General features: G+C 40.0%; 1 protein-coding gene across 5 annotated transcripts in view; it reads right to left on the bottom strand.

Moving 5' to 3' along the window:
- Window positions 1–18,851, bottom strand: part of HIBCH (3-hydroxyisobutyryl-CoA hydrolase) — an 87,977-nt gene that overhangs the window by 63,895 nt on the left and 5,231 nt on the right. For 4 of the 5 annotated variants that reach the window (XM_060152454.1, XM_060152451.1, XM_060152450.1 and 1 more), the window contains 3 exons: window positions 15,916–15,958; window positions 2,424–2,564; window positions 1,748–1,832 (listed from right to left, as the gene is read on the bottom strand). In XM_060152454.1, coding sequence (XP_060008437.1) covers window positions 1,748–1,832; window positions 2,424–2,564; window positions 15,916–15,958 — 269 coding nt within the window. Of the gene's footprint in view, window positions 1–1,747; window positions 1,833–2,423; window positions 2,565–14,907; window positions 15,040–15,915; window positions 15,959–18,851 lie in introns of those variants that run through there. The other variant, XM_060152453.1, reaches the window with a different exon arrangement.

The following is an 18,851-nucleotide window of genomic DNA, read 5'->3' as shown; positions in this document are numbered from 1 at the left end:
TTTATCTCAGAAATCTTCTGAGATTTCCTTCTAATCTTATTCTAACCAATCAGTTCCATATATATTAAATGATGTTTAGTAACATCATTTAAAAATTTTTTGTCAGGGCTTCCCTGGTGGCACAGTGGTTGGGAATCCACCTGGCAATGCAGGGGACATGGGTTTGGGCCCTGGTCTGGGAAGATCCCACATGCAGCTAATCCCATGTGCCACAACTACTGAGCCTGCGCTATAGAGCCCATGAGCCACAATTACTGGAGCCCGTGAGCCACAATTACTGAAGCCCGTGAGCCTAGAGCCTGTACTCTGCAACAAGGGAAGCCACCACGATGAGGAGCCCGCGCACTGCAACGAAGAGTAGCCCCCGCTCACCACAACTAGAGAAAGCCCGTGGGCAGCACTGAAGACCCAAGACAGCCAAAAATAAAATAAATAAATTACAAAAAAAAATTTTATTTTTCAGAGTGCCCACTTACTGTCTTGGACTATGATGTTTAAAAGAAACTAAATTTCCTAGAATTGAAATTTGTTGCTTATACATGTGAACTAGAATAATTCTAGAATTTTTAACTGTATTTCCAAACAGTAATGTAAAGTTAGGCCTATATGCAAAAATAGCTCACAGTCAGAAGAAGCTAAAATCAATACATAAGGCTCTGCCCATCTGCAAACTGACAAGATCAAAAGCCCAGCTCTTGAGGAAAGATTAATTCCAGGCTGAAAAACAATGTTTTAAAAATATTTAAGTAGTGGGCAAAACAAATTCATAAAACGATTCAGTTAACAAGTCAGTCGAAGCAACTGAAAATTTTAAAGTGAAATTTTAAGACTCAGTTATTTTAAATTTAATAGATATTTGAAATTATGTCCTGAATCAAGCTTGTTTCTTCCCATTTCAAATGTACTGGTTTACATAAGATTATAAATATGGTAAATAGATCAACCTGAACATTATCATCTTAACACAATACAAAAAATATAAAAAAATAAAACACAAAGAAAAAAACCATCCCAGGAACCTACCAATTCCATAAGAAACAAAACTCAAAATGTTTTCAGTATATATAAATACTGAAAAGTTTTCAGTATATATAAAATACTGACAACCAGTGGTAATAACATTTCTTCTCTCTTTTACCTTTTGTTTATAATAGTTAAATATGTACAGATTGACCTAAATAAGTAGAAAGATAAGGAGAATTAATCTTTTTATTTATCTCAGCACGTTAAACACAAAAAAATATTGATAATATAATAGGATAAATACTACAATTAAGTGCATTCTTGCTTTGGGATCATGAACAATGGGCAAGCACAAAGTCATGGAAATATGTGAGAGCATGTCATGTTTGGAGAATGGCAAGTCACTCAACATGGCCAGGTTGTCAGGCTTATGTGATAAACAATTGCTTAATAACAGCTATTCTAAAATAAAAAGCAGAATCACATACCATAACTGGACATTTTGTTCAGGATGATTCAGGGAAAGAGACAAGATACCAGAAGGGCACGTATGTAGTTAAAAAAAAAAACAGCTGCTATTCTCATTTTTCTATTAACTACAAGAGGTAAGTCTTTAAATGTTTTCTTTTTCTAAGTTAACCACACTAAAAATGTATTAACTGTTTAACAAAAAACAATTCCAGAAAGTAAAGCAAATTACAAAGTACCACAAAAATCTGCTAATACCTTATCCGTTTTATTGGGGGAAAAAAGCATTTAGGTAAGAAGGGAAAAAAGTTTTTACCTCTGATATCACCTCCAGCACAGAAAGCCTTTCCACCAGCTCCCTTTATGATGATCAGGAAAGTTTCCGGATCTTGTTCCCACTTCTATCCAAATGTAAAAGAAGATGGTATAAGCATATCATAAATACAAACTCATTAATGATATATCTACATGCACATAAACACATGTGTATATATAGACATATGTGGATATATACAAAGCATAAGGCATAAGCTTTATAAAACATATCCAGAAGAATGGATCCCAACTTCATTTTCTTTTCTGACATAAATTAGAGGCTATCCCAACAAAGTTGCTAGATGAGTGCATTCTGTGATCCAAGTTTGATGATGGCAACTGAAATCTTTGCCACGACAACTTTGAGACCAAGGTGAAAAAAATATGGGCCTAATATATCGTCAGGTTGGAAAAATAAAATAAAGAGGGGCAGAACATAAGAAGAAACTTGGAGCCTTGTGAAAGTGGAAGAGGCTGTCTTCTGAGGCAGTGAACTCCCTGTCAGTAGGGGTGCTCCAGGAAAACCACTTAGGAAAGCGCTGAGGACTCTATAAGCGATGGGGCTTGGGCGCTGATCCCAGACAGTCAAGTGATTCTATGGGAGAGAATATCAGAAATATTCTCTAAGGACATACTTTCAGAAGGATCCATATGATTGCTTTAAGAAAATTACAAACCTTTAGCTGTGGATAAATCTGCCGAATCATACTAAGATTCAGTGCATTTAGGAACTTTGGTCTGTTTAGTGTTATCACTCCTGCACAACCTTTTCTTTCCAATAGGACTTCTGTTGCTGCATCTGTGTGCTTAGACATTCTCTGTGTAAACAAAGAATAACTTTAGGATAAAATTCATTAAGTTTTTGTCACAAGTCAACACCAAAACATATATTAAATGCAAATCTTTCACACAATGTTAAGGTTGGCTAATCGAATGGATAACTCAGTACATCTGACAAAGTTTTCTAAAGTTATTTGGACTCTGTAGATAGACAATTCCAAAGCAAACTACATATACCTCTTAAATCTCTTAATTTTTATTTCTGAGTGAACTTAGTCAACTGATTTAAAATAGAACCCAGTCCATGGGACTTCCCTGGTGGCACAGTGGTTCAGAATCCATCTGCCAATGCAGGGGACATGGGTTCGATCCCTGGTCTGGGAAGATCCCACATGCCACGGAGCAACTAAGCCCGTATGCCACAACTACTGAGCCCGTGTGCCACAACTACTGAAACCCGGGCATGCCTAGAACCCGTGCTCCGCTACAAGTAAAGCCACTGCAATGAGAAGCCCGCACACTGCAACAAAGAGTAGCCCTCGCTCACCACAACTAGAGAAGGCCCTCGCGCAGCAACGAAGACCCAACGCAGCCAAAAATAAATTAATTTAAAAATTTGTTTCTAAAAAAATAAAAATAAAATAGAACCCAGTCCTAGAATTTCTTGGACTATGAAATACTCTTAAATCTTTATTACTGTATACCAAGCAATATGTTAGGTACTTGGAAATCAAAGATGAATAGAGAGGGCAAATAATTCTGACTACAATAGCTACCAACAACTTGGGGGAAAGAAAGGTGATATTTGAGCTAGGCCTTGATATATGCCAAGAAAAAGAGGGGTGAAAATCCTGGAGAGTAACACATTCTAAAACATGAACAGCGAATATCTGGAAATGTTAAGATGTTAAACATGAGTGGAATAAAGGCTGATTGAGAAAATGAGTGATAGGAAAGTAGGCAGAATAAGTAGTTTAAGGCCAGATTATAGAATGAGCTTACAAAAGCATATACTTGTGAAGAACTTGTCTATACAGTTCTTAGGGCCTCACGCACCATGGTGAGTGAGGCAAGGGGCACATTTTGGAGTGGCTTATTTTGCTCCCCTTCAATACTCAGTGGTTCTACTTCCTTGATTAAACCCTTACTTATAAGAAAAGACAGATGATAGACTAAAAAGCTGTACTTTTCAGATACCTACATCATTCTAAATTTTAAAGTAAAACAGATTTCATATTATACAAACATGTTACGCACAAGTATTAATAAACTATCTCTCTCCATACTAACTAAATTTCTTTTTTGCTTGAACCAAGTCAGATTTGCCAGCCCCCCCAAAAAAACCACAAAAAGTTTCATGACTGTTTCCACTGAACAACTTCACATAAATTATCACCTAATATCAGAGACAATCCTTTAAAACTCTATTATTTGGTTTCAGCTCAGAGATGTTGAGAGCTGAAAAGATGCGTCTCCTGACCTTGTAACAAGAAAAAAAGGTGAACAGACTGAAAATTAATGGCTTTGGTGAACTCAGTCAGAGACAGGAGGTCACAGGGCAAACAGCCCCGTAATAAAATCTGGAGAGACAGGTGCCTTCAGGGAGATGCAGGACCAGTATATTTGCTTAGCTCAGGCAGAAGCCCTAAGGAAGATTAACTAGAATTTTTAATGACTTGCTAGAGGTCAAGTGTGGGCAAGTGTGATAGTGTGGAGCTCCTGGGGGTGGCGGGTGTCACAGTCATGGGGGGAGCTCCCATTCTTGCTGGCTTTTCCTCCTGGAACCCAAGCAGGTTCTCCCAGGGAAAGCTCCCCCGTGTGGTGCTGGCTGGGGGAGGGAAACAGCAGGCACAACTAAATCCTTTCCCCTCATCTTCCACACAGAACAAAAGGCTAAATCTTCATGGGAGAGAGAGCCTTCAAAGCTGGTAGCATAGGGTTCTGGTGGAGGCCCAACACAGTGGGGAAATGGGATGGAGGCCTATAAAATAAGACCCTTAATCCCAAGGGAGAAGCACTTCAAAACCATAGCCTACTGACCTTAGTGTTTACCAATCACAGCTGGAGAAAAGGAACAGGGGACAAAGGAAAAGGGGGGAAAAAAGGCAGCCCACCCCCAGAGAAGGGACAGGAACACTTATGAGGGCCACACCCCTGGACTCTGGTTCACAGTGCCTTCCAAACATTAAGGATTAATGGGATACAACACCAAAAGCATGATCCACAAAAGAAAACATTGATAAACTGAATTTCATCATATTTAAAACTTCTGCTCTGCAAAAGATAAAGTGAACGAAAAGACAAACCAGAAATTAGAAGAAAATACTTGCCTATCACATATCTGATAAAGAATTTGCATACAAAATATACAGCTGACCCTTGAACAACACAGATTTGAACTGTGCAGGTCCACTTACACTCAAATGTTTTTCAATCGTAAATACTATAGTACTACATGATCCCCAGCTGGTTAAATCCACAGGTGCAGAGAAGGGACCTCAGTTGTAGAGGGCTGATTGTAAAATTATACTCAGATTTTTCGACTCCACAGAGAATCAGTGACCCTAACCCCCACCTTGCTCAAGGGTCAACTGTATAAAAAACTCTTAAAACTCAATAAGAAAACAAACAACCCAATATTAAAATGGGCAAAAAAAAACCTGAAGAGCTTCAAGGAAAATACAGGGATGGCAAAAAAACACATGAAATGCTCAACATCATTTCTCATTAGGAAAATGCAATTTAAAACCACAATAAGCTACCACTACATACATATTAAAATGGCTAAAATCCAAAAACAGACAATAACATGTTGCCAAGGATGCAGAACAACAGGAACACTCGTTCTTTGTTGGTGGAATTGCAAAGTGGTACAGCCACTACAGAAGATAATTTGGCAAACTTGCATAAAGTTACACATGGACTTACCATAAAACCCAGCTATCATACCCTTAGATATTTATCCAAGTGAATTAAAAACTTATGTTCACACAAAAACCTGTACACAAACAGGTGTAGCAGTTTTATTCTTACTCACTAAAACCTGAAGGCAACCAAGATGCTCTTCAACAGGGAAATGAATAAACTGTGGTATATCCAAACAGTGGAATACTATTCAGTGATAAGGACTACGTTATCAGTTCATGCAACAACACAGGTGAATCTTAAATGCGTTTTGCCAAGTGAAAGAATGCAGACACAAAAGCCTATATATTGTATGATTCCATTCATATGATGTTCTGTAGAAAACAAAACTATAGGGGCATAACAAAGTTCAGTGTTGGGGAGCAGGCGAAGTGACTGCCTACAGAGGGGAAGGACAGCAGAAGTTTTAGGGGGATGGGGCTGTTCTGCATGGACTTTGGGTAATGAATGCATGATTTATGCATCTGTCAAAACCCAAAGAAATGTACAGAGAGTGAATCTGAATGTATACAAACTATATATATTTTTAAAAAATCACCCAGTGTCAGGGGATTCCAACATGGAATGCAGACTGTGGCAAATAAATGTAACCAAACCACACACGTATGACAAGCACACTGAAGTGAAATCGTGAGGATGGTGGCAGGAAAGCTGACCTAAGTAACTTTAGGAAACAGTCATTTGATTGCAAGCTGTAAGGAAATATACAAAAAAACCTGTATGTCAACCAATGCTCTAGTTAGTAAATTTGTTCGAAACTGCTTTGCATGTATACTGAGGTTAAGCAAGTAATGTGGACTTCCCTGGTGGTCCAGTGGTTAAGAATCCACCTGCCAATGCAGGGGACACAGGTTCAAGCCCTGGTCTGGGAAGATCCCACATGCCGTGGAGCAACTAAGCCTGTGTGCCACAACTACGGACCCTGTACTCTAGAGCCCATGAGCCACAGCTACTGATGCCCGCGTGCCACAACTACTGAAGCCCGTGCGCCCTAGAGCCCACGCACTGCAACTACTGAGCCCACGCTCCGCAACTACTTAAGCCCATGCCCTCTAGGGCCCGCATGCCGCAACTACTGAGCCCGTGTGCTGCAACTACCGAGCCCATGTGCTGCAACTACCGAGCCCGTGTGCTGCAACTACCGAAGCCCATGCACCTAGAACCCCGTGCTCCACAACAAGAGAAGCCACCACGAGAAGCCCGTGCACCACAACGAAGAGTAGCCCCCACTCGCCGCAACTAGAGAAAGCCCACGCGCAGCAATGAAGACCCAACACGGCCAAAAATAAATAATTTTTTTTAAAAAGGTACATACTGTATTTTAAAATTAAAAAAAAAACAAGTAATGGAGGGTGGTCAGTGAGAACCAGGCTCTCACTGGTCAGGAGGAGAGTTAGAGACAAGCAAGAAGGGAAGGCTAGAATGAAGCCTGCCCTTTGGTACTGGATTAAAGTCAGAGACAGCAGTATGAACATGTTTTCTTAATATATATTAAGAAGATATATATTAATATAACAGAGGATAAACACAGAAACACATCGCTATTTATGTATACATTATCGCTATTTATGTATACATGGGACAGTAAACAGTATACAGCATATGTATTCTACTACAGATATATACATTACTCTAGTTCTATCCCCAAGAGAAAACCGTGACACTCCAGTAGCAACGGGCATTCCCAGACTCAGATCTTGATTTCTAAATGCAATTTTCCAATAAAGGCAACCAGAGCTCCTTGGAGAAATGGCTGATTCCAGAGCCAGAGATCATCTTCCAGTATCAGAAAGTAGTAATTATCAATTTATAAAAAATTGAAAACTAAAAGGAAAAGGTCATATCAAAGGGACACAAGAAGCCAAAATGAAGGCATTCCTAATGGCCAAAGTTGAAATAATGTGAGTAACAGAATAAGTAATGTGCTGTTCAATTATAACCCAAAGAATAAAATAAATATCCACGAGTCCACACTGATATATATAACTGAATAAATCAATGGGGGAGATGAGATGATCTTACCCACAAAAGAATTCAAAATAATTTATGTAGAAATCCCCCTTCCAGGAGGTAAAGCTTAGCCCCCTCACCGTCTGACTGTGGGCTGAACTTACTGACATGCTTCCAAAGAACAGAGTAGAAAAGGGAAAAATGGTAACTTTAGAGAGAAGAAACCCAACAAACACCACCTTAACTACGTGATAAAGGTCAGCATCACCAGCTGTGTCATGAGGATGTCATGTACTCCCTAAGGCATATGTCAAAACCCACAGATACTCCCTGATATGTGATGAGAAGGGGCTTTTCCTTTGTGATATTCTCTCCAGAAACCTTTTAACTACAGGCTAGTCATCAAAAAAAAAAAGAAAAAACAGAACAACAACAACAAAAAACAGACACAAGCCCAGATTAGAGGCTATTCTACAGGCTACTTGGCCAGTGTTCCTCCAAACTGCCAAGGTCATGAAAAATAAGGAAAGACTGATAAACTGTCACAGACCAGAAGAAACTAAGAAGACATGACAAAGAAATGCCATGTGGTATCCTGGATTGGATTTTGGAACAGAAAATTGATGGAAAAACTGGTGAAATCCAAAAAGTATAAAGTTAATACTAATATAGCAATGTTAATTTTGACAAATAACATGATAACTGTATTTCTTTGCTAGGGCTATCATAACAAAGTACCACAAACTACGCTTAGGCTTAAACAGAAAGTTATTGTCTCAGTTCTGGAGGCTAGAAGTCTGAGATCAAGGTGTCAGCAGGACCACACTCTCTCTGAAGGCGCTAGGGGAGGGTTCTGTTCCAGGCCTCTCTCCTAGCTTCTGATAATTCCTTGGCTTGTTGCAGCATAACTGCAATATTCACACGGCATTCTCCGTGTATATATGTCTCCAAATTTTCCCTTTATATAATGATAAATTATATTGAATTACCCCAGTCATTCCTACTTCAGTACGACCTCATCTTAACTAATTACATCTGCAATGAGCTGACTGGCTGTAGGGAGAAACCATCTACCATGGGTCCTGAGGCTTCCCTGCACTTTACTGCTGTGTATTTCATGGATCCAAGGGCCTGAATGCTCTTCACCTGGGTCATTTTTCAGGACTGTATTTGCTGCGAGAAACTTTGAAGAAAATGTAAAGTCTCCCTCCGGGACAGAGAGCAGGCTTGCTTACAGTGTGTTACAAACCGGCAGGTTCCCCATTCAGTACTGCTGTCCTGTAGTGCAACCCACTGCATGTGAATGCATTCATTTGGGCCTTCTGTCACCCCTATGGAACTTGGGGAGCAAGGGAACCAATACAAACCTGAAGCTCAATGCTGCTAATTGGGTAACTAATAACGACGTCCTTTGTCTCTAACTCAAGGGTTGCATATCTTTTGCCAGCAACCATGGAATAGTAACAAGCTAACTACTAACTTGTTATTGGGGTAAATTCCTATCCCAGACCCAACGCTGTCTAGCCAGACCAAAAGCCCTCCACTTGCCCCATTCCGATCATAGCCCTCACCCTCCCTTCAAAAGTAACAACTGTCTTGGTTTTTATGATAAACACAAAGTGTACATCCATAAACATCATCTATCCATTTTTTTTAAATGGATATATCTTTCAAGTCTTTTAAAATCTAAAGGTTCTGCCTCCATTCCTTTCTTTTCTTCACAATTCGTTGAAAAAAACCAGGCCTTTTAACCTATAGAGTTTCCTAGTACGGATTTTGCAAATTGCACACTCATCCTACCCACTTATTTTTAACAGCTGTTCATTCTTAGATATCAATTTAATCAGTCCCCTACTGATTAGCACTGGGTAATTTACAATTTTTGCTATTACAATGGATGCAGGAATATTTTTAAGCATCGACTTTCCAGCACTTAGGTGAAGTATTTTTGCAGGACATTTACAGAGGGTCAGACTTTGAGCAAAGAATATTACATAATCGTCTGTTAAAAGCCACTAGAGGGACTACCCCGGCAGTTCAGTGGTTAAGATGCCACGCTTCCACTGCAAGGGGTGCGGGTTCCCGCCCTGGAGTGGAACTAGGATCCCTCATGCCACCCAGCATGGCCAAAAAAAAAAGCCACTAGAATGGTAAAATTAATGAACAAAGGATCTTTTTTCCCCCACCTGAAAAGTTCATGGCCTTCTTAAAACCTGAAAACAACTATTGGTGCATTAATCAAAAACATTCACGCAGGGCTTCCCTGGTGGTGCAGTGGTTGGGAGTCCGCCTACCGATGCGGGGGGCACGGGTTCGTGCCCCGGTCTGGGAGGATCCCACGTGCCACGGAGCGGCTGGGCCCGTGAGCCATGGTCGCTGGGCCTGCGCGTCCGGGGCCTGTGCTCTGCGGCGGGAGAGGCCACAGCAGTGAGAGGCCCGCGTACCACAAAAAAAAAAAAAAAAAAAAAAAAAAAATTCACGCAAAAGAGCAGAAGGGAAAAAGATGAAGTCTGCAGTATTAGTGTCATTTATGTATGGTAATTAATTCTGCAGAAAAAATCTCTTTTCCAAAAATATCATTAAGTTTTAGTTAAAACCTAGAAAAGGCTTCTATGAAGAGAAATTTCTCATATTAGGAAAGATTACAGAGACTAGAGTCAGAAATGAACTTCTCATACAACCCAAATTTGGAGGTGGGGGGGGTGGGACAGAAGGGGTAAGGAGAACATCCATTCAATGCATATATGTGAAGGAAACTTGCTAAAATGCATGGACATCATCAACACACAGCCCTGTGCTGAATTGAATGCATGAAGTCTGCCAAAATAATATCCCTGAGACAAAAATAACTTAGAGGACTTCCCTGGTGGTGCAGTGGTTAAGAATCCACCTGCCAATGCAGGGGACACGGGTTCGAGCTCTGATCCGGGAAGATCCCACATGCCACAGAGTAACTAAGCCCATGCGCCACAACTACTGAGCCTGCCCTCTAGACTCCATAAGCCACAACTACTGAGCCCGCAAGCCACAACTACTGAAGCCCACATGCTCTAGGGCCCGTGCTCTGCAACAGAAGCCACCGCAATGAGAAGCCCACGCACTGCAACAAAGAGTAGCCCCCACTCACCGCAACTAGAGAAAGCCCGCGCGCAGCAACGAAGACCCAACGCAGCCAAAAATAAATAAATTTTTAAAATAAATAAATAAAATAACTTAGAACATCCACTCTGCTGGAATATGGAACTATTCTGGCAAAATCCATAGTAGCAATATTTCCTAAAGTGTGCAAAGAGATGTTTATTGCATCTATGTTGAAGGAGAAAATGGCCCATGGTCAAATAAGCTTGGGAAAAACTTAAACCAATATAAAGTTTAATTCCTATAAGACTTTTCAGTCTTTAATAGGCAAATACGCAATTAAACTTTTAAAATACAATGAGCAGCATAGTTCTCACTTGATTAAAGAACTTTTTATTTTTCATGGAACAGCAATCTCTTGGGACTTGTATTTTTCAGGTTACATTTTGGAAAACACAGTCAGAGACTTCACAAACATTGAGAGAAATGAGCCTTTCCTCTGAGGAAAATCAAGTGTGTGACACATAGCAGGTATCCAAAAAATGTTTAATAAGCTGAATGAATAATCCTTCGTTCTACTAATGCAGTCCTGCTGTAACACAAGCCTAAAATAAGCTTCACACTGTGGATACCCAAATCCCAATCTCAAGCACATACCTTTCACTATATGTAACATTCACTGCCACTGAACTAAGTAACAACTGAAAGACATACCCAGGGAAATATCCTAACTTTTGCAGAATATGATTTATTTTGACATGTCATCCATTTCCAGCTAATATTAAAGAATGCCATTATATTTAAATTATTATAACACAAATATGACACCAAAGCACAATATAAGTACGATTCATAGAATCAAAAACCATTTAATAAATGCTGATTACTCAAGCTTCACTCAATCCTTCCTGACTTCAAACTGGGTCAGTAAATTCCTCCAAATGGAAATGGTTTATAGAGAATCTCTCAAACTGTCCTCAGCTGTGCTCTAGCTCTCACCTTCTGTGATATCAGCTACTTCCCATCTTCAATTATTACCTCTAAACAGCTGGCTCAAACCTGCATCTATACCTTTATTTTCCAGAAGCCCAGGCCCTTATTCCAAATGCCTGCTACAATTACCGGAGTACCTACGTGGCACCCCAAACTCAACTTGTTAAAAACCAAATTTACCAAGAAATTTCTCTCCAACAAATCTGTCTCTCCTCCTGTGTTCCCTACATCAGGTAAAGGTATCACCATTTTCTCAGTCAACCAAGCACAAAATGTTGGTGTTGATTCCTAACTGTTCTCCTCCCCTCTCTGCCAACAACTTGAAGTAGTTACCAAATACCAGAGAAACTAGTTCTAAAATGATTCTATCTATTACTTTCTACTCTCATTGCCCTAGCCATACAGCATTATTATAATTTTCCTTTTCGGCAGATTTCTGGAATTTTTGCCAGATGGTCTATCCTTCACACTGCGTTCAGAGAAATTTTGCTAAAGCCCAATTCTAATCTTGTTAATCCCATTCAAAAATGTTCCATGACTCGCCATTAATTTCAAAAACATCCAACTTTACTTGACATGGCCTTCAAGTCCCTCCACATCTGATCCCAGGTAAACTCTCCAGACCCACCATTGCACAGCACTCCTTACAATGGAGACTCAGAAAGCCGAGTGTAGCCTCCATTCTCCTATCTCACAGCTCTTGCCACAGGAATAAACATATTGCATAATAGAAAGAAGACAGATTTTGGAGTCAGATGGACTCAAACATTAGTTTTGGCACTCACTACTACTATACACCCTCAGACAAGCTAGTCTCAGAGCCTCAACTACTGTGTTTACAAAAGGGAGATAACAGAAGCACATTTAGTGTTACTATATGAACTCTCACTACTTCCCATCTCTACCTACTGAAACCCTAGTCATGCTTCAAGGCCCAGATCAAATAAATGACTGTGCTCCAGTAAGCTTTCACTGGTTACAAAGTCGACATCAGTCAAGTTCTTTGCATATACAAAGCAAGCACTTAATGTATGTCTGTTCAAAAGGCATAGATTATAAATTGGTTGATACTGATTCTAGATCATCTGCACATACAGAATATGAACATGATTGCTGTCATGAAATGACATGTGCAGTTTCAGTTCATGCAGTCCAACCAGTATACCTTCATACTGAAAAGAACTACTTTCTGATGGAAAAAAGTCTTCTCCATGTCCAGGTCAAAATTATATGGAAAAAATGAGCTTCTGCATATTAAATTAAACGCTGTGTAAGAGTTTTAAACATTATGGAAAAAGAAAAAAAATTTTTCTATGAATATTTTTGTTGTAAAAATATGTCCAAATCAGCCTATGAATATAAAGGAGACTTCATTAATAGGTCCTACTAGCTTGCATTAGCTTGACAAACTATCTGCAGAAATGCAGAACTTTTGCCTCCTTTCCAGGTTCAGGTCCATCTAATATCTTTGAAGGGTCACAAGGAATGTCACACTACTATCACAAGTCAGTCCTATCCATTTCTCATAACGCTGCCTACAGTTCTGCCATCAATGGCATATTTCCATCACTCCGCTATGAAGTAAAAAAGGCTCTTGCTCTATCAGCTCTCTTAGAAGGGTCACAGGAGGAATTCTTGGGGTACAGCTTCTCAATCTCTGAAGCACATGTAAAAGCCAACATTGGGAGCTAGAACCATTCAGTCTTCAGGCCCTGATGAGAGTCCAGTTTACCTTCCTTTCTTCAATGTGGTTTATGCCCCAGGTCACACAGCCCCATGGAATCTGGACCGTCATGTCTTTCTATTCCACTGTGCGCATATCTAAATATGCATCTAAATATGAACAATAACATTGTTCTAAGTTCCTTTTCCAGGAAATTCCTCAGCTCCCATGTATATCAGCTGACTAAAATAAATAAGGGTAAGATATTCCAGTTTTCATATGCCCATCTCTGTGTAGGCTGAACTGAGAAACACTATGCAATAGTTACTTAGTGTTCACTCTGCCACAGGCTGTAGAGTGCAGTAGGTAGTCTATGGAGCCAGATAACCTGGATTCAAATCCCACCTCCTGTTTACCAGATGTGTGACACTGGGGCATACTACTTAGCCTCTCTGTCCCTTAAATTCTGATCCATTAAATAGGGATAAGACCATAACCCCCTTACCCAAACCCCTTGGGTCCAGATGCATTTCAGAATTCAGAAAATTTTCTAGATTTTGGAAAGGTAACACAGTACATATTACATAGTATATAAAACATCCTAAGTGGAGGCTGGTTCAGTACACTGTAACCAAATGCTTTACTACTTCTGCACCAAACCATGAATATTAAACACTAGTTAGGATATGGACAAAAAGAGTTTCACAAGTATGTTCAGATCATATTTTGCCATCAAATGCATTTACCACAAACTAACCCCAAACCAAACACAAACTTATGATTTTGAGGTTTCAGAATTGCAGATAAAGGACCTGTAGTATCTGCTCCGTAAGACTATGAGAATCAACTGAGCTAATACTTAGAATAGCACCTGGCATAATACCATAAGTGCTGTATCTGAGTGACTTGTCCTTTTTACATGCAAGGTACTTGTCAGGCTGCATGAGGGTGTCTTTTTTTTTTTTTTTTTTTGCGGTACGCGGGCCTCTCACTGTTGTGGCCTCTCCTGTTGCGGGGCACAGGCTCCGGACGCACAGGCTCAGCGGCCATGGCTCACGGGCCCAGCCGCTCCGCAGCATGTGGGATCTTCCCGGACCGGGGCACGAACCCGTGTCCCCTGCATCAGCAAGCGGACTCTCAACCACTGCGCCACCAGGGAAGCCCAGTGTCTTTTTTTTGACTATACAACTCTTTTATTGAAAGCACTTAACAGAAACACTGCTGAGAAACGCTGAACCAAGAAATTTCTGAATTATCGTACAATAACATGATTCTATAATGATATCCAGGCCATTGTTCTAATCCTTTAGGGACCACATTCACATCTCGGTATCAGACTTTAAGTCTACTGTCTCAGAAATTTGTCCAGGGAGTAAGAGATGCAGGTAAATGCTTAAAAATTTTTAGTATTGTAGACTTGAATCCTAAAATATGTAAGAAGAGACACAGAGAGACTTATGCCGTTACTGACATTATTACCATCTATGGGTAAAATACAATTTTTCTGACCAAAGGAATGAAAAATTTTAGACTTTACGTTAATATTTTGCTCTGACTTTACTGAAGTTTTGAAATAAAAGTTGTTTGGCAAACATATGGTTACCAGGGGGTGAGGGGGGAGGGATAGATGGGGAGATTGGGATTTACACCACTATATATAAACTAGATAAGTAATAAGGACCTACTGCATAGATGAGGGTGCCTTAGTCCGTTCAGGCTGCTATAACAAAAATACCACAGACTGGGTAACTTATATGACATTTAATTCTCACAATTCTGGAGGCTGGGAAGTCAAGATCAAGACGTCTGCAGAGGGCTTCCCTGGTGGCACAGTGGTTGAGAGTCCGCCTGCCGATGCAGGGGACGTGGGTTCGTGCCCCGGTCCAGGAAGATCCCACATGCCGTGGAGCGGCTGGGCCCGTGAGCCATGGCCGCTGAGCCTGCGCGTCCGGAGCCTGTGCTCCGCAACGGGAGGGGCCACAACAGTGAGAGGCCCGCGTACCGCAAAAAAAAAAAAAGAAAAGAAAAAAAGACATCTGCATATTCAGTGTCTGGTTAAATCCAATTTCCCAGTTCATAGATGGCTGTCTACTCGCTGCATCCTCCCTCAGAAGGCAGAAAAGGTGAGGGATCTCTCTGGTGTCTCTTTTATAAAGGCACTGATCCCACTCATGAGAGCTCTGCCTTAGAGACCCAATCACCTCTTAAAGGCCCCACCTCCAAATATCAACACACTGGCAATTAGATTTCAACATATGAATTTCAGGGGGACACATTCAATCTATAGCAAAGATACAGAAAAATGAATAAAAATCATTTCTTCCTTGCAGTGTGATCAACTAATACCATCTAAGCTTTGAAATGGTACTACTAATACAATAGTAGCTAACATGTATAAAATGATTATTATATGCCAAGCACTATGCTAGATTTTTTTAATGAATTATTTATTATTCATAAGCACTCTAAGATGGATACTATTATCCCCATTTTTTATATATCAAAAAAGGAGGCTGAAAGAGACCAAGTAATCTGCCCAAGATTAAGTAGCGGACCCATTATTTAAACCCAGGCATTCTGACTTGAAGATCCATCCTCTTATCCATAACCTATGCCACCTCCAACAAGTTATATGAGTCAAGTTTTGACACTATAAAATTGGAAACCAAAGTGTACCAAGATCAATGAAATCTGCCAGTATTTCTCTACTTCCCTAAGAACAACATTTTAAATTGCACATTATAATCTAACAATGCCAGCAAAACAAAGTCCAAACTTACCAAATGCTGCAGTATGATATTAGTCCTTTTGGATGAATTAAACCTGAAACAAATGTAGAATACAATGAACACAGTAATGTGGGTAGTCATGTTTCACTGTATAAATACTACATTCCCTTTTGTTTGCTTTAGCTTCTTTGAAAAGTTATTAAAACAAAAAGTATTTTTTAAAAAAGTTTAATTCTCATGCATTGTGGTAGGAACACAAAATGGTACAGCCACTTTGAAAGAAAATTTGGCAGTTTCTTACAAAACTAAACATACGCTTCTACCATATGACCCAGCAACTGCACTCCTTGGTATTTACCCAAAGTAGTTGAAAACTTATGTCCACCTACACATGAATGTTTATGGTAGCTTTATTAATAATAGCCCAAATGTGGAAGTAACCAAGAGGTCCTTCAATAGCTGAATGGATAAACAAACTGTGGTACATCTATACAATGAAATATTACTCAGCAATAAAAAGAAATAAGCTATCTTTCCACAAAAAAAAAAAAAAGAGGAACCTTAAATGCACACTGCTAAGCAAAAGCCGTCAATCTGAAAAGGCTATATACTGTATGATTCCAACCACAGAACATTGTGAAAACTATGGAGACAGGAAAAAGATCAATGGATATCACAGGTTTAGGGGAGGGAGGAAGAAAGGAAAGAACAAGTGGAGCACATGGGATGTTTAGGGCAGTAAAACTAGTCTATACGGTCGTAATGGTAGAGACTTGTCATTATACATTGGTCAAAATTTTCTGCTAATTTTCTCTGTAAACCTAAAACTGCTTTTTTTAAAAAAGTTAAGGGCTTCCCTGGTGGCACAGTGGTTAAGAATCCGCCTGCCAATGCAGGGGACATGGGTTCAAGCCCTGGCCCAGGAAGATCTCACATGCCGCAGAGCAACTAAGCCCGTGTGCCACAAATACTGAGCCTGCACTCTAGAACCCGCGAGCCACAACTACTGAAGCCTGTGCACCTAGAGCCTGTGCTCCACAACAAGAGAAGCCAACCGCAATGAGAAGCCCGCACACCACAACGAACAGTAGCCCCCACTCGCCGCAACTAGAGAAAGCCCACGCACAGCAATGAAGACCCAACGCAGCCAAAAATAAAATAAATAATTTAAAAAAATAAAAATAAAAGAAGTTAAAGAAAACTGCTAGTTTAAAAAAAGTTTGATAAGGATGCAATAGGCATTCTCAGACATTGCTGTGAGACATATAAATCGGTAATGCCTTTCCAGTAGGCACACTGGAAATACAGACCCACAATCTTTAAAATGATCATACCCTTAGACCTAGTAATTTCACAGGCATTTGTATTAAGGAAACTTCAGAAACGATCAAAGTTTGATTTACAAAGATGTCTGCAACAATTATTTACATAAGGAAAAAACTGGAAACAAAGTATCTAACAATTTAGTAATATTTTTAAAACTGTCATCTATACAAAACCATTACATAGCCAAAAATATATATGTATTTAAAAATATTTAAATAATAGTTATGACATAGAAAAACAGTCATGACAGAAGTTACGAAAAGAAAACTGGCTACAAAACAAATACAATACAACTCTAAGTCTGTTATTTTAAAAGTGTTTGCTAGGCTAGGAATACAAAGCTTAAGATACAACTTAGCAAAAGTGATCGATAATAACAGAAGTAAGAATGGTGGAGGGTGGGGGAAACTGGGAAGGGGCATGAGGAAACATGGAGTGTTGGAAGTTGTCTCTATCATGATGGTTACAGGACTGTTCACATATATAAAAGTTCACTATAGACTTCAAAATATAGTACATTTAAGTACTTCGTGTATTGATACTTTCTAATTAAAGTAAAAGTAAAAGCAAAGCAACATGGGGGAGGGTAGTGACTGGAGAGGTCATAAAGAGGGCTTCTAGATGCTGGTACTATCTTGTTTCTTGATCCAGGTGCCACTGAAATGAGTATGTTCATGAAAATCCATCAAATTGTATCTTTAAGCTTTGGGTCTTTAAAAAAGTTCCCCAAAAGTCATCGTTCTTGCCTTTGAGAAACTCAAAGTTTAGTGAGAGAGATGCATATAAAAATACCATAATTAGGAAAATACAGGCATCTCCTGCTTTTCAAAAGTTCGCTTTACAGGGCTTCCCTGGTGGTGCAGTGGTTGAGAGTCCGCCTGCCGATACAGGGGACATGGGTTCATGCCCCGGTCTGGGAAGATCCCACATGCCGCGGGGCGGCTGGGCCCGTGAGCCATGGCCACTGGGCCTGCGCGTCCGGAGCCTGTGCTCCGCAGCGGGAGAGGGCGCAACAGTGAGAGGCCCGCGTACAGAAAAAAAAAAAAAAATGTTCGCTTTACACCACTTTGCTTTTTCCAAAGACCTACATTAGCACCTGTTTTCACTAATCCAAAGAAATCCAAAGAGGATTATCACTTTTATGAAAAAAGGTGAAGAGCAAAAAGAGCGTTCAGTGTTTGTTTTGAAGTGAGATGTTATAGAGGCAGCATGCACCCCGAGCAGTGAGAGTGGCACCACTGAGCTCCCTCCGCAGTAACTGCACTCTGCATCTCAGCACCAAGTGACCAAAGACTTGAACTGTGGGAGCCTCTGTGCTTTATCTCAATTTGTTTTGTACATCCATTAGCAAGATGTGTCATAAGATAACTGCTTTTCACTTTACACCATTTCGGCTTATGCGAGGTTTCACAGAAATGCTCTACTTTCAGATAGCAGGGGAAACCTGTACTGGGATACAAGAAGTTAGATTTAAGACATATGGAGAGAGGTCAAAGCTGAGATCAGTAGTAGCAGCAGCAGCCTGACAGGAGCTGTACATATGCAAAGACACAGATACTATCTGATGGACCTGATAAACTGCCAACTTATTAATTTTATTAATTTTTCAAGGATACCTTGAGATTATTTGAAGGGCAAAAGTTTAGCTGAGACATTAAGAA

This window comes from Lagenorhynchus albirostris, chromosome 6, assembly GCF_949774975.1.
Source record: "Lagenorhynchus albirostris chromosome 6, mLagAlb1.1, whole genome shotgun sequence".
NCBI lineage: Eukaryota > Metazoa > Chordata > Mammalia > Artiodactyla > Delphinidae > Lagenorhynchus > Lagenorhynchus albirostris.
Note: the sequence above shows the minus strand (reverse complement) of the source record. Positions and strands in the feature narration are given on the sequence as shown.